Below are 15,827 nucleotides of genomic sequence, written 5' to 3' on the forward strand. Positions count from 1 at the left end.
CTGTGTTTTGCTCTCTTGTTCCTCAGTTAGTTCCTTATTATTATTGATTTGCACTACAGTGATAGCTATGGGGCCCCACATTCTAGGCACTGGATAAACGCAGAATAGGACAGTCCCTGTCCTGAACTGCTCACTATTTCATATAAGACAAGACACAACGTGGGTATAACTAAGAGTGGGAGGGAGGGAGGAAGGACAAAGGAAGCTAGTTTCTTTGTTAGTGCTGAAGCTTCTTCTCTTATTATGCATCTCTTTGCAGCTCAGGTAAGAAAATATTTTTTACTCTCGTGTGATTGTGTATAACTTTAAAAAAAAAAGGCAGCACAAAGGAGAAATACCTTTTTTCTGGTTTTCTGCAGCTGATAGCCATAAATCCATAAGGGTGAGTTGGTTTTGTGAGATGTCAAATCACCACCTTCTGATAGCACTCTCAAGGGAAAGAATCTTACCTTGTCTCTCACACTAATCAGAATAAACCATAACAGAGCTTCGAAATATAACATAAAAAAGTGAAAAATGTATTATTGGTGAGGTTTTAAGTGTACCAAAATCAGGAAAGTCGGTTACAGTTCCTACTGGAAGAGTAACTCAGGCCTCTCTTGTATTTGTATCATGTTTATTGTGTTACTTTATATGACATTAACCTTTATGCCAAAAATATATGTATGTCTAATGTGGCTACATTTCAGCTGCTGAGAGAACTGTAACTTTGAATTCCTGGTCTTTTGTGCATTTAAAAATATCATCGTCGCACTGCACTAACATAGAGCCTGATTTGAAAATTCTTAGCCATTCAATTTGCCCTTGAAGCCAGTAGGGCTACACGCATGAGTAAAGGTTTGTAGAAGATCTGCTACAGCATATTAAAGTATTATTTCTCTGTTTAAAAAAAAAAGTTTAATGAAAAAATAGAGCAGTTGTTTGCATAGTAAAATAAATGTGCTACATGAGTTTATTTGAAGTTAAACATGGTGTTCAGTGCTTAGTACGTCATTAAAAATTAGCAGAAAGCTTTCTTCACACAGTATAACTTGTCACTTTTAATTTATCAGAAGTATTTATCCTCATTGAGGATTAAGTCCAAAGAAAGGATAAACTATTACAAAATAAGTTGTTTTGAAGTTAGGTGAGTGAAAAGGAGCTCCAGAGGTGATTTGAGCTAGAAAAGAAGACGACTGTGCCTTAGGAGTTGTAGCTGTTTTATATTTTTCTTACTCATCTCTGGATGTGTCAGGATTAATTATTCTGTGCTGCTATAGAATGTGAATTCTTTGTGGACTGATCAGTGGTGGTGGAGGTTGAGGAATTGTTTGATATAATTCATTGCTTTCAGGCAACTGGAAACTCCTCTCTCTCACACATCCCTCCCCATCCCAAGTTGGGCAGATGTGTATTTATTGTGGGGATTTGGGCTTGACCTGCTGATGGTGCTTCATTGGAACAAAACAAGGATAAAACTATTTCTAAATGTAATTGGTTCCCTTGGGACATTTTGTGTTGACAAGGAGCAAAAAGGAAAAGTGAAGTAATTTATACAGTACATCTAGCAGCTGTTGACTAACTTTTATGGCTCATGACCTGACTAGAAAGCTCCTATGCCTACAGGCTTGCAGCAGAAGCCTCTGAGATTTACAGCTGAGTTACCACAGAGGGGATGTGTCACTTACTGAGAAAGTGAGAGACTATAATAATGGCCTTGTCTACACTATGGGGGGAGATTGATCTAAGTTACACAATCTCAGCTAAGTGAATAATGTAGCTGAAGTTGATGTACTTAAATCTACTTACCGTAGAATACGGGACACCTTGTAAAATTGCTCGTATTCAACAGCAGTCAATGAGAATGATGCAGTAGCCCCCCCAAAAAAATCTCCAGAGCCCAGCAGGGAAAGGGGGGCCTCAGGGCCTGAGGGGGAGGGAGGGACGGACTCAGGCATAGGCGTAGTATGACTTCTATTTTGGGGAGCAGGGGTCAGCAGGGCTCAAGCCAGCTGGTCAGCCTGTCTCGGTGCCTGTGATTTACAGTGCCTGGGCAGTGCCGAGTCGCACACTCGGGACAGGCGGTAACATGCTGCAAGCCACGTTTGTATGGGCCTGAGCCTCAGTCTGGAACACCGAGGAGCTCAGGCCTGGTACCGGGCGGTCTGGGGCAGCTGGTTGCAACGCGGCCTGCATGGGCAGCTGCTTAAGACAAAAGTGTCTTTCTTTCTTTGTGGCTTGAAAGCCTTGCAGCTTTTGCAGCGCTCAGCTTGATGTGCTTCTCCAAGACAACAAGTCATGGGGGTCGCTGGTGGGCATAGGCTTGCAGCAAGTGGCGCAAGCTTTAAACCCCTGGGCTTGCGGCATTCTCCGCAGCCCAAGGCTGGTGCTGGAACTAACTCCCAGACACCTGTAACTAAAAACTATCTAAGAACAACTCTAACTAGAAAGATTAAATTGCCAAGGGATCACTCGCAAGCAAGAGAGCGGTAAGAAGGAACTGAAGGGGGGGTCAGGCCAGCAGGGTACTAAATACACTGCCTTTAGGGCACCAATCTGGGGGCTCCCCTGCCGTCCCAACGGGAGCTGCTAAGGGAAAAAGTTTCCACCGTTCGTGCACACAACGTGCATACACCTAATTGGAATGGACGTGAACAAGCACCCGAAGAACCAAAAATTATAACTCAAAGGGGGTGGGGAGGGTCCAGCTCAAAGTTTGATAACAGCTCAGGGTGCAGGGAGAGGGCAGCTGGGGGCTGTGTGCAGGCAAGGGGTAGCTCAGGGTGCAGGGATGGGGATAGCTAGGGGCTGAGGACAGGCAGGGGGTAGCTCAGGGTGAAGCGAGGGGGTAGCTCAGGGTGCAGGGAGAAGTCCCTATTCCCTGAGGGCTCTGCCAGCCCCATCCCTACAGCTCTTACCGGCTGCATGAGAAAACAGGGCTGGGAGCTGAGGAGCAGCCAGCAGGAGAGGAGGGAACACCATGGCTGCCTGCTCCATGTTACTAGCCAGAGAAGCAGTTGCTCTGCACTGCCCGGCTGCAGCTTCCCGCCTCCGAACTGGCCCGAGGGCAGAGAGAGAAGGAGGTGTGCAGGGTGTGGAGCTGCCTGGGATACCCCTTCATGTGCACTGCAGTTTGGGGTGGCAACATTCCCGGTGCCCCCCCCCAACTCTGCCCATGGGCTCAAAGGGCTTCTGCCCCATGGAGAGCACCAGAGATCCAAGATTCAGCCCTGCGGCTCCTGCCTTCAGCCTCACGGAGGTTGCCAGGGTTCAGGCATTCAGCCCTGCGGTGGGCGGTACGAATCAGGGCTTCAGTTCCCCCTGTGGCTCTGGCTTCAGCCCTGCAGTGAGCGCTGGGAATCAGGGTTTTAACCTCCCTCTCCTGCAGCTCCAGCTTCAGCCCTGCGGAAGGTGCCAGAGATCGGGGTGCAGCCCCATGGGGGGCGCTGGGGCTCAGGCTCTGGGTTTCAGCATCGGCACCCAGTGACCCCCCTGAAAGCACTTGCAGACCCCACTTGATAACCCCTGCTTAAGGTTTCACATGGTGAGGGGTGACACACACCCCTAGCCCCTCACACATGGGTCTCGTGCTACCTGACATGTCATCTTCCTGCCTCTCCACCTGGCCTGAAGCTACCGCCTGCCTGCACTCACTCGCCAGCCACAAACAAGACATGGCGGAGGCGGCGCTGATTGACCACTGACTGACCAGCAGGAAGAGCGGAAAATACAGGACAATTTGCCCGTTTTTACAAAAAAAGCCGGGACACCTGCAGTAGGGCTTAAATACAGGACTGTCCCATTAAAAACGGAACGGATGGTCACCCTACCCCTTGTGCTTCTTGTACAGGTAGAGTACAGGAGTCGGCGGGAGAGTGAGCTCTGGTCGATTTAGCGGGTCTTCACTAGACCCGCTACATCGACCACCAATGCATCGATCGCCATGCATCGATCCCTGGTAAGTGTAGACAAGCTTTGGAAATTCAGTCTGGAGAAATATCACTAAAGTTACATATGGCCAGCAGCAGAATGGAACTCAAGTTAGAAGCCATTAACACCCCAATAAGCAGAAAGGAGATTAAAATCCATGGATTTAACACAGACTTTTGAACACTTAAAGGAACAGAGGGTTGAAAATCAATAGTAACTATGCTTCAGGCTTAGCTCAGTTCCCTAATGAAGACTGGTCTAATGCAAAACACAACATCTGCAGAAGGCCTCCACACATTCATAACGATGGTTAGTAAATTTTCCTGGATTTCGGGATGACAGTAATAATTTAAAAAACCCACTTGAGTTATTTACATCATCTCTACAAGTATTTAATATTGGAGAGGACTAGTTTTCCTGTCACAAAAATCTTAGAGGTCAAACTTTTAGCTTATAACCCAGAAAGATCAGGTTTCCAAGATGGATTTCCAAGATGGATTTGAATCAAGCAACTGTACATTTCAGCAGCACCTATTTAAAGCCCTTTCTGTTTAAAAATGAAGAGTAACAGGCTGAGGTACCTTTTTAGGCATCAGAGTGTTATTCAGTTTTTTTCCCTTTTGTTGGAATGACAGCATCTTCAAAGAAGATATGTCAATTATTCAAGGGGATTTGAGGGTAATATATCCTTACCTGGATCAGGTTAGATTGATGGGCCTGATTTATGGATTTTATATTGTTTATCTATTGGCCATCTTCCTCCTGGACAGAGCTCTGAGTAAAAAAATAATAGTGAAACACTAGCTACCTTATCACAAGTCTATTCTTCAAAGTTTTAGTGATTTCTCGCTCTATATTTGTTCCCTTATTTTCAGGACAGAAACTGCCAGGATCATTTTGTTTATTTCAATTAAGATTGGTATGATTTGCTTTTCTCCTGTCTCCTGGTAATATTCCAGTTTTCCCTTGATTTTTCAAATTATAATTAGTAAATTTATCTGCTAAATCTTTATACTCTAGTATACCTATAACCTGAACTAGACAATCTATGTATGTTGTAATTAAAAGCTATGTTGGGACCATACTATGACATCATGAGGCATGCTGCCTAAAATTGTGTCAGTGGAGCCTTCTGCTTGAAAATGGAGGGATGGTCTTTAATACAGGACATACTCTCCCCTTCATTGTCCAAGCTTTTTCTTTCTTGTTCTTGCTGAAGATAGGTTTTGTTTTTTTAAAAAGGAGTTCAGTACCTGTGACCCAGAGCTGCTAAATGCCAACCGGCAGAGGGCACACCGTAACATAACTCACATCAGGCCTGACATACTCATTTCCCAAACTCACTCTTGGCATAATCTGTATCTAACAGGTGTCATGTAAGGTATCACATGCAAACTGATAACACACTGGTCATTGGTATTATTGCACAATGCAAGTATGTCTCGTGTATAAAGAATTAGATGTGAGCTGGAAATATGTTCAGCGAGCAATGCATAAACCCAGCATGTCCTGAACAAAGGAACATTGTTCCACCTGCTTGACTGTCTCTCCAATGTAAACTTAGCAAGGAGAGGTCAGAAAAAATGGAAGTATATTTGCATAAGGTAAACAAAGCCATCAAACTAGGAAGTGGGGAAGGTGACCACTTAATCATGACAGTGGACGGAGGCTTTACCCCACCAGGAAGCCTTCCTGACACTTGAAACAGACAGACAATGGACTTATATTTCCCAAAGTGGAAACAGAAAGCCCTTGAGGCATCCATCGGCTGAGGGACAAAAGAGGCCAGAGTTCTTGAAATCTGAGAAAGTTGAATCGTTCAACTAAGGGCAGCTGGCCTTTATCTCTAGCGGAAGCTGTATCAGAACATGGCTGAACTTAGGGGAAATGTGTATCCCAGCTTTGATGCCCAGGCCTGCCTCTTCCAGAAATGTCTGTCTTACCCATGTAATAGGGGGATGGGAACAAATAACTCATTTTTTGGAGCTTATTATGGGGAACCTAATGTCAGCACTAAAACTACCCTTGAAAATATTACTTATGTAACCTACCAAAATGGCTTGTCACCGTGAGGAGTGCAGTATAAAAATGTAGATAACTTCCCATAATCAGACATTTGCACTTATTTTTCAAATGATAATCAAACAGATAATATCAAAATAATTGGTTGGGCAGCTGAGGAGAAGCCTAGACCCACTGAATGTGGGATATTCAAATTTGTCAAGGTATAGAATAAGGGGTTAGAGTGCAGTAGTCCAAGGGCAATAACATTTCAGGAAAGCAAAGGGAGGAATTAAAATATTGTCAATAGTACTAGTTTTATTTTAAAAAGACACAAGGAACAAAGCAATTACTCAAATTACTTTTTAAAAGACAATTTATTAAAAACATTCTTAATGTGATCATTTAAAATTGCACGGGAGAGGGCTGTTGTCAGTATTCATACAATGAAAAAAGTTAAAAGCACAATATTATATTAAGTAATGCTAGTAAGGCTCTTAGTGTAAAAAAAAAAAAAGTCCACGTATTAAACCACCAAAACTTCTTAAAACAAATTGAAAATACGCGTTCTCTTGAACTATTCATACAATACGTTTCAGTAGTTGACACTAACTACTTACGTACATCGAACTTTAATCTTATTGATTTTTTTCCTTAAATCAAGCACAAGCATTCAAAGAAAAAAAATTGTTAGTTTACATCCCGGGTGTGTGAAACCTCACAGAATAGTAATTAGGCCTTGAGCGATACAAACCTCTCACAGCAAGCTGCTGAACACATTGTTAAACAAGCTGCCAAACAGCTCCTTAATTTACACTAGATTGGTTATCAAATAGTTTGGAAGTTTAATAACATAAAATCAGATAGAGATTCCTCCAGAGGGAAAAACACAGGGTAATTTTACATGGGTTTAAGAAGCCTTTAAAGTTTGAAAGTACAGCAAAACACCAAGTTTTGATCTTAGTTTCTTATGAAATTTTCAGATACTTCTCTCTCCTTCCCACTCCATTCATTACAGCAACTTAGCAGTTTGCACTAGAAATAGAAAGTAAAGTAAAAAGACATCTTACCCTATTTTTCTGTACAGAATTTTGTAATCTGATTTCAGATTACCTCAACATTTACTGTAACGCTATTAAGCACTGAGGTATTTCCAATGCCTGAAATTGACTGTAATAACTAGTCTACTAAAGAGGTATTGGATAGCTCAGAGAATCGATAATGGGATATGACAGCATTTCAACTCGATATAGCCTGGGTATGTTTAGCTCAGGACAGTAGGAAGTGACCACGATCACCATCTGAAAACAGTTTTATGGCCATGGTAGTTTCAGTGCAGTTACAACCAAATAAAGTGGCTAAATCACCCACATCAGCTGGCATCCTTGTCGTCAGTCTCTACAGAAAGGTCAATGATTGACTGAGCTGTGGAGACTAAGTGCGATGTTCTTGGGAAGCCGGCATTGCCATTGCTCATGTTGAGTCTGCTGTTGAATTGCAGTTTCCAGGGATCTCACTCTGGCACTTACTGTAAGAACTTAATTCACTTACAAAAAAGGAAGAAGCTTCATATTTAAATGGCTACCTGAAATCAGCAGTGGGTGAACTTCAGTGGTTTGCAGTTGTAGGCTTCTGCAAGCCTCTTTGGTCAAAAAGTGTTAGCATAACTGCTGTATCTTATTATGGGCCTAATCCCTCAGTATCTCCTCCATTTGCAGTTTCCAAAAGAAAATCAAGTGTTAACAAAATCAAACTCTCCTAAATGTGAACTAATAATTTAGCTCACTTTCCTTTTTAATTTTTTTAGAACATTTCAATAAAACAAGACAGAAATTAAGATTAAGTGACAAATTAAACACATGCTTTGGCCTTAACTAACCTAGGAAGGATTACGGCTACTTTTACTTATTATGTATAGTATCAACTACAAATAACTCTTAAAACTTTCTCTCCAAACTTCAGGATTGGGTGGGTACAAATCTAGAGGATTCTTGTCCCTCTATAGGAGCCTGATCCTACACCCATTGAAGTCTACAGTTGCAGGTTCAAGGCCTGGGGTTCTAGGGCAAGTTGCCAGGCCAGAGATTCAAAGCAGTCAAGAATTCCAGAGATTTTTTTTTTCTAATTAAAGAAATTCTAGGAAAAAAGAAGCTGGAAGTTTGCATGGTTAACTACTATGGGGCTGTATATAGATTTATAGGCAATTGGGTAACGCAACCACAGCATCAAGTTTAGTTTATATTATATACTGTAGTTCTGTTTTCACTGCCTGGCTGACTGACTGACGGGCCAATGTGGGGCAGAAAATAAAAGCAAGTTGAGTTGCACCATATCCACCTTTATGGCTTATGCCATATAGTTTAAATATACAGACCTAAATCAGACAGTTGCACTACTATTTTATAATCTAATGAACACAATCTCTGCATTCAGAAGTTTGAGAGAAGTCCTGTGAAGGGAACTTCTAATTCCTAGTAGTGTAAGCCAACCAATTTTAAACAAATATCAGTCAGAAAGTCACTTTATACCCGATGGAGATGGGGGCAAGATATACTTTTATAAAAATATATTGCATATAACACGTTTAGAAAATTGCATAGACAATATTCTTTTATTTAAAGTGATATAAGGCACAGTTTTACTAAATATATTGTCTGTTAAAAAAGCAAATCTATTTTAATCACTTCAATATAATGTAATTAATAGTACCCTTTCCATAAAAATATGTGCAAGTGTAAAAAAGACAATTTTCATTTGGAACATGAAATACTCTAGTGTAAATGTTAAATCAGTCAATTTTCTAAAGTTTATTTGTATAAAATCTGACCACCACTATTTTAGATCACAATCTTCGGTGTTATTGTTCTCCAGACTGTTCATTGGCGGTCGTAGTGCTTTCTTCAGTCGCTGTATAATCTAGATGTTCCATCATCTAGGCAGAAACAAGATTATTCTTTTTAAAATACTAAACTTCTCATTGGTCCAAACTTTTCATCTAGTTAAGAGAAATTTAATTAAGTAAGGATTAGGAGTTAAGCAGCATATAGTGAGAAAATTCTCTACACAAGACTGAAAAGGAAATATCCAAGCTTATTTTAATTAATTAACACTTTGCACTATGACAATGCTTTTCATCTAAGGATCTCAAAGCACTCTATAAGAAATTAATTAAAAGCCTCTGAACACCTCTATGAGGTAGGGAAACAGCCATTAAAAAAATTAACAGTTGTATAAGCAGACCAGAGAGGTGAAGCAACTTGTTCAAGGTCACAGTGTCACTGTAAGAACTGGAAATAGAATTCAAGTGTCTTATTTAATATTTAAACTTCGCAAAATCCTTTCTGAAGAGCAGGTTGGACTCTGGCTTCATTGCTAATAAATACAATTTACAACTATGGTATATAACCTATCATTTAAATCAGCTTCTGTACCATATGAGTGCAGGATAGCTAATGTGAGACCAATTTTTAAAAAAGGCTCCAGACAATATAAAATTACTAAAGATAGTTAAGTCCAAAAGCAGACTGCAAAGAGTTACAAAGGGATCTCACAAAATTGGGTGACTGGGCAACAAAATAGCAGATGAAATTCAGTGTTGATAAATGCAAAGTAATGCACACTGAGAAACAATCTGAAATATACACACAAAATGATGGGGTCTGAATTAGCTGTTACCACTTAAGAGATCTTGGAGTTATTTGAATAGTTGTCTGAAAACATCCACTCAATTTGCAGTGGCAGTCAAAAAAGCTAACAGAATATTTGGAACCATTAGGAAAGGGACAGATAAGACAGAAAATATCATAATGCCTCTATATAAATCCAGGGTACACCAATATCTTGAATACTGCCTGCAGATCTGGTCACCCCATCTCAAAAAAAAAAAAATGTTGGAATTGAAAAAGGTACGGAGAAGGGCAACAAAAATTATTAGGGGTATGGAACAGCTTCCCTGTGAGGAGAGATTAAAAAGAATGGGACTTTTCAGCTTGGAAAAGAGATAACTAAGGGGGAATATGACATAGGTCTGTACAATTGTGATTGGTGTGGAGAAAGTCAATAAGTAAATGTTATTTACTCCTTCACATAACAAAAGAACTAGGGGTCATCCAATGAAATTAACAGGCAGCAGGTTTAAAACAAACAAAAGGAAGTATTTCTTCACACAACACACAGTCAACCTGTGGAACTCTTTGCCCGGGGATGTTGTGAAGGCCAAAACTATAACTGGGTTCAAAAAAGAACTGGATAAGTTCCTGGAGGATAGATCCATTAATGGCTATTAGCCAGGATGGGCAGGGATGAAAACCGTAATCCGAGTGTCCCTAGTGTTTGCCAGAGGCTGGGAATGAATGGCAGGGTGGATCACTTGACTGCCCGTTCTGTTCATTCCCTCTGAAGCACCTGGCACTGACCTCTGTCAGAAGACAGGATACTGTGCTAGGTGGACCATTCGTCTGACCTAGTATACCCTTTCTTGTGTTCTTACATTGTTCTACCATTCTAACTATACCAGTTACATACTACTTGTCCTCCATAGCCAACCCCTGCCTGTTTTTGAATCCTTTGTACAATTCTTCAGCTTTACAATAAACAAATCTCTTACCTACAGAAAACAATTACATAAACATAACTACAGTTCACATTTGTCAAGCCTAAAGTAACTGATTAAGATCACCTATGTATTTAGGTACTGGGGAAAAAAATTAACTGATTTAATTCAAAATCCACAGATTTCTGTTTTGTGATGGAAAGTAATTTTCAAACTGGGATGTTAAAAACAAAGCTGGATTTTTTGTTGCCAATTACCATTAATAAATAATAAGCAAGGAATAACAAAGGTATAATTCCATTTTTAGTTGTACCTGTAACATGCATATACATACACTCGGGGTGAAATCCTGACTCGCTGAAATCAGTGGAAAATTTCTCACCAACTTCAACAGAGTCGGGATTTCATCTTTGCAATCTGACCTGAAAAGACACATCAAGAGCTTTCTGTGATTCTACAGATGGAAAATCCGATGTTCTGACAAATCAGCCAGAGCCAAAACAAAACCCCTCCCAGGTGTGTCTACACAAATCAAGCATTGGAATCTATGTTCAGAATGGTGAAAAAAAATGTTACAAGTCACCACATCACTCTGATAACGGTGCATATCCTCCTCTATCCCAGTTAGCCCAAGATCACACATGCAACACTGAGTTGGAAAAGAACTTATTAACTGTTTAATACTGGCCTGTTTAGTAGGATTTTTTTTTTTAATTATTGGACCAATTCAAAATCCCCTGAAGTCAATGGGAGCCTTTCCAATGACATCAGTAGGTTTGGGATTAGGCACATATTAACAATAGTGACACAGCTACTATATATACACACACCTCACATCTGCCAAGAGCCAGATGAAGGATACACAATGAATGGGAGTATTGCAGACTGCTTAAAATGACAGGCAATTAATTTCTTCAGAATAAATGTTCTATAAACTCCATTTCAGGATCTTGTATTATATCTTATATACTATACATATGATGTGGCATAAATGTTTTGCCTCATGTTTTCAGGATGGCTGCACTACTCATGACAATGTATTTTGTAAGTTATGTTTTATAGAAACTATTTTTGAAATGTTTTGGTTAGCTAAACAACAGTTATTGCAGTTCTTTTTCAAATTCCTCCCATCTGTAAGTAAGGGTGCTGATGTTACCATGCGTCCCCTAATGAGCAGACACTGGAGAAAGAGACAAATGCAGGGCTGGCTCCAGCTTTTTTGCTGCCCCAAGCGGCAAAGAAAAAAACAAAAAACCCAATTGAGCTGCCACCGAAGTGCTGTCAAAGAGGAAAAGAGAGAGTGAAGGGCCTGCTGCCGAAGACTCAAGCGGAGCGATTGAGGTGCCACCAAAGTGCCGCCGAAGAGGAAGAGAGAGACTGAAGGACCCGCCACCAAATTGGCGCCGCAGACCTGGATATGCCGCCCCAATAACGGACAGAGTGCCGCCCCAGGCACCTGCTTCCTTCACTGGTGCCTGGAGCCGGCCCTGAACAAATGATAAATATATTTGAGATACATACGCTACCTAATATAGCTTTTCCATATTTAAGTGTGACAGCTTTACGGTCCAATATCTCAAGATCCTCTCAAGCCAGAGGCAAGTGCTGAGTCCAGCACTGAAAAGTGGAGATTCTCCCATTTATAGTGACTCAAAGCTCCTATTTCTACCACAACAGGCAATGAAATACTTAACCCAAGATGTTACGGTCCAGGGATGGATAAACAACCACGATGGATAAAAATAAATGATTAAAAAAAAATAAACAAAACACAAAAAATAATGATTTTTTTGATAAAATGTTTGAGGAAAAAACCTATCTTAATTAAAACTCAGATATCTTATCATGGAATAGGGATTACAAATTCTAATTCTCTAGTATGAGAATATATTCATGAAGAAAAGTTTTGTAAATGAGTTCCAATAGTTCATGGATTAGGGACCCGATTTTATGGGGTTCCGGTGCTTCTGTATAGATTATTTAGGTTAATCTTTCTATCTACTCAATGGGACTCAGTGCTCAGTCTAGAAGATACTATCAGAGATGCTTAGTTTTGCAGTTCTCAAACTATGGACTTGTGTCTCCAGAGATAACATGCTTGTTAACAGCAAAAATGTTATTAAATAAATAAATATATAGAGGTGAGAAACAGACCTCAACCTTACTGTCTCTCTGCAAATTTGTGTACACAGAGTCAATCCCTTACCTCTCTCTAAAAGGGCAAAGTTTCAAAAAGTTCAATGAATAGAAGATTCTTGGGGGTGGAATAGATCTGGACAAGGAGAAAAAGTCTGGAGATAAATGTGAGAAGGGAGGGACAGGCAGTAGAAACAAAAGTGAAATTGTTTGAGCAGCATATGCCAGAAGTCTTGAGGTCTTTCTGAGTGTAGCCTTCATTGATTTGAGATCTACCATACCATTCTCTCACTAGAAGGGAAAACCTTTAATGGCAGCAGGCCATAAGAGAGACCCAGTTTGGGAATATTTTAATGAAGTTCTTCAACATGTGGGTAAGACAGGCATGCGTGCAAAATGCAAACAGCGCAACAAAGAAATGCAAGGCCTTTTTGCCCGAATGAAACAACATCATGAGAAGTGTTCCTTCTCAGGAGGAAGCTGCGTTGAAGATGATGAAAGGAACATGTCTCAACATGCAGGATCTTCAGGTTGGTAAACTTTTTTATTTCTTACTTCTTTCTTAAGGACTGCCTGTCTTCCTTCTGGACTATTCTTGAATTCTCATGTTTGAGCAAAAAATAGAGTTGTTACGCTATGGTACTATCATTTTAGATGCAGTTGTGATAAAAAAAAGAAATTAGCTGAAATAGGCACATCTTCCTTTTACAATTTCACCTTTAAAGTAGTACTGAGTGTCAGTGAATGCAATGAGTAATACTAAATGAGCAGTATGGTAATAATAATTAAATAATTGCATTGACTTATTTTCTTTAGGAGAATCCATCCTCAACATACAGGATTCTGAAAACTATCCACTTTCAAGATCACCTTCATTTTCTATAGTTTCAGAATTGTCTGCCAATGATAGTCTCTCAGTCACATCATGTACATCACATAGCCACAGTATATCACCTGTAGCAAAAAGAAAAAAAAATCTCCATCATCCAGAAACAATCACAGATATGTTTGCGATAAGAACCAGCAGATTACAAAAAGAGGCAACTGATGAAAAAAATTGCCCGGTTTGTTTATGCAATAAACTGTCCTTTCCGGGGGGAGGGATAGCTCAGTGGTTTGAGCATTGGCCTGCTAAACCCAGGGTTGTGAGTTCAATCCTTGAGGGGGCCACTTAGGGATCTGGGGCAAAAATTGGTCCTGCTAGTGAAGGCAGGGGGCTGGACTCGATGACCTTTCAAGGTCCCTTCCAGCTCTTGGAGATTGGTATATCTCCAGTTATTACCTTTTTATTACCTTTTATGATTGAAAACCCACATTTAATGACTGAACGATGTTAATGAAGACCAGGATACAGTCCACCCAACAGAGCAGATGTCACAGACAAACTGCTGGATAAAGTGTATGAAAGAGAAATTGAGCAGTGTGCAAAAGGTCTAGAGGGTGAAATTGTTAACCTGAGACTTTATGGGTGGAGCAATGTCCACAACGATCCTGTTGTATGTGCTTGTATGACAACAGAAGAAGGGAATGTCTTCCTTACAGAAACAATTGATACACCAGGAAATGCGCACACAGCAGAATACTTACAAGAAGTGGCAGTAAAAGTTATAACAAACTGTGAAAAAAAAATCAAATGTCTAGTACGCAGCTTGGTCACAGACAATGCTGCAAATGTATCCAAGATGAGAACAAATTATTTAGAAGAGAGTCCCAAACTAATAATAAACGGTTGCAGTGCTCATTTGATGCACCCCCTAGCCAAAAAGACTTCAGTGTTCCAGAAATAAAGGCTAATGTTGTTGAAATTGCAAAATACTTCCGCAACAGCCACTTTGCAGCAGCTGCTCTGAAAAAAGTGAGAGGAAACCAGCTAATTCTCCCACAAGACGTGCAATGGAACTCAGTAGTGGAGTGTTTTGAGCACTATATCAAGAACTAGCCTAATCTGATGACAGTTTGTGAACAAAATCATGAAAAAATAGACGGCACTGTCACAGCCAAAGTTCTCAACATTAAAAAATTAAAAATGGGACAAGCACTATCTCCAGTTCATTTTCTTGCAAATATTCTCAATACTCGGTACCAGGGTCAAACCTTAACTGCTGAAGAGGAGGAGTTGGCTATGACATGGACATCCAGCAATCATCCCTCCATAATGCCAAAAATAATAAAATTCAGAGCTAAGAGTGAACCATTGAAGAAATAGATGTTTGCTGATGATGTTTTAAAGAAAGTCACACCAGTGAAGTGGTGGAAGTCACTTAAGCACTTGGATTCAGAGACTGTTGAAGTGATAAGCTCACTTTTAACAGCAGTAGCTTCTGCCGGTGTAGAAAGAATATTTTCTTCCTTTAGACTAATTCATTCCAAATTGAGAAATTGCTTGGGACCTGAAGAAGCAGGAAAGCTTGTTTTTCTTTTCCAGATTATGAACAAACAGGAAAATGAAGGTGAGGACGACAGTTAGCTGCAGAAGCCAATATTTTAAGTTTCTCATGTTGACCTGGCTGACATAGTCGATTTAATTTTTGGTGGTTTTTTTAAAATATTTCATTTAACTATTTTAGTTAACATTGTTAACAAAAACAAACTTGATTTAAAAAAACTGAACATTTAATTTTTGAATTTAGTTTCTATAATATTTTAACAAAACAAGCATATGTTTGCTGTTGAAGAAAAAACAGAATACATAACATTGTTTTAGTTAAATAAAACAATTTAAATGTCTGTCTGGGGATGTTCTCCTCCTAATACAACATGACAAGAAAATCCTCCAAATATTTGTGATTAACCTGTTGAACGGAAGATTGGTCACCTCCCAGTGACTTCATAAATATCTGCTTCAATTACCTTTGGTAAATGAAATAACCAAACAATCATTCATTTTCTGATATAGCTGTAAAACTAAACTGAAAAAGTTTTCAAAATAAATCACTTTAAAAATGTATAGTGTGTACCTTCTAAAAATGAAACCTACATCTATCTCTGAGTTGTGAAGAATATGTATTAAGGTTATAACAACCAATAAGAATGCACCTTTATGTACAAATCCATGATTAAATCGACTCTTCCTGACTAGTGATTTAAATCAAATCCACCCTGGTCACAACACTTGTTTCTCACTCTGAGAGGTCCTAAGATACCAAACCTTAAGATAATGAAAAACTCAATTAGGTAGTTTTTAAAATGTGTTATAATTTTCTTCTGTTTCTGGGGTTTGTGTAGTAAC

General features: G+C 39.8%; 1 protein-coding gene across 4 annotated transcripts in view; it reads right to left on the reverse strand.

Moving 5' to 3' along the window:
- Positions 1–6,268: 6,268 nt before the first annotated feature.
- Positions 6,269–15,827, reverse strand: part of SPPL2A (signal peptide peptidase like 2A) — a 49,586-nt gene continuing 40,027 nt past the window's right edge. For all 4 annotated transcript variants that reach the window (XM_044980181.1, XM_044980178.1, XM_044980180.1 and 1 more), the window contains one exon: positions 6,269–8,842. In XM_044980181.1, the coding sequence (XP_044836116.1) occupies positions 8,768–8,842 (75 nt within the window). In that variant the 3' untranslated portion in view covers positions 6,269–8,767. The remainder of the gene's footprint in view (positions 8,843–15,827) is intronic.

This window comes from Mauremys mutica, chromosome 11, assembly GCF_020497125.1.
Source record: "Mauremys mutica isolate MM-2020 ecotype Southern chromosome 11, ASM2049712v1, whole genome shotgun sequence".
NCBI classification, from domain to species: domain Eukaryota; kingdom Metazoa; phylum Chordata; order Testudines; family Geoemydidae; genus Mauremys; species Mauremys mutica.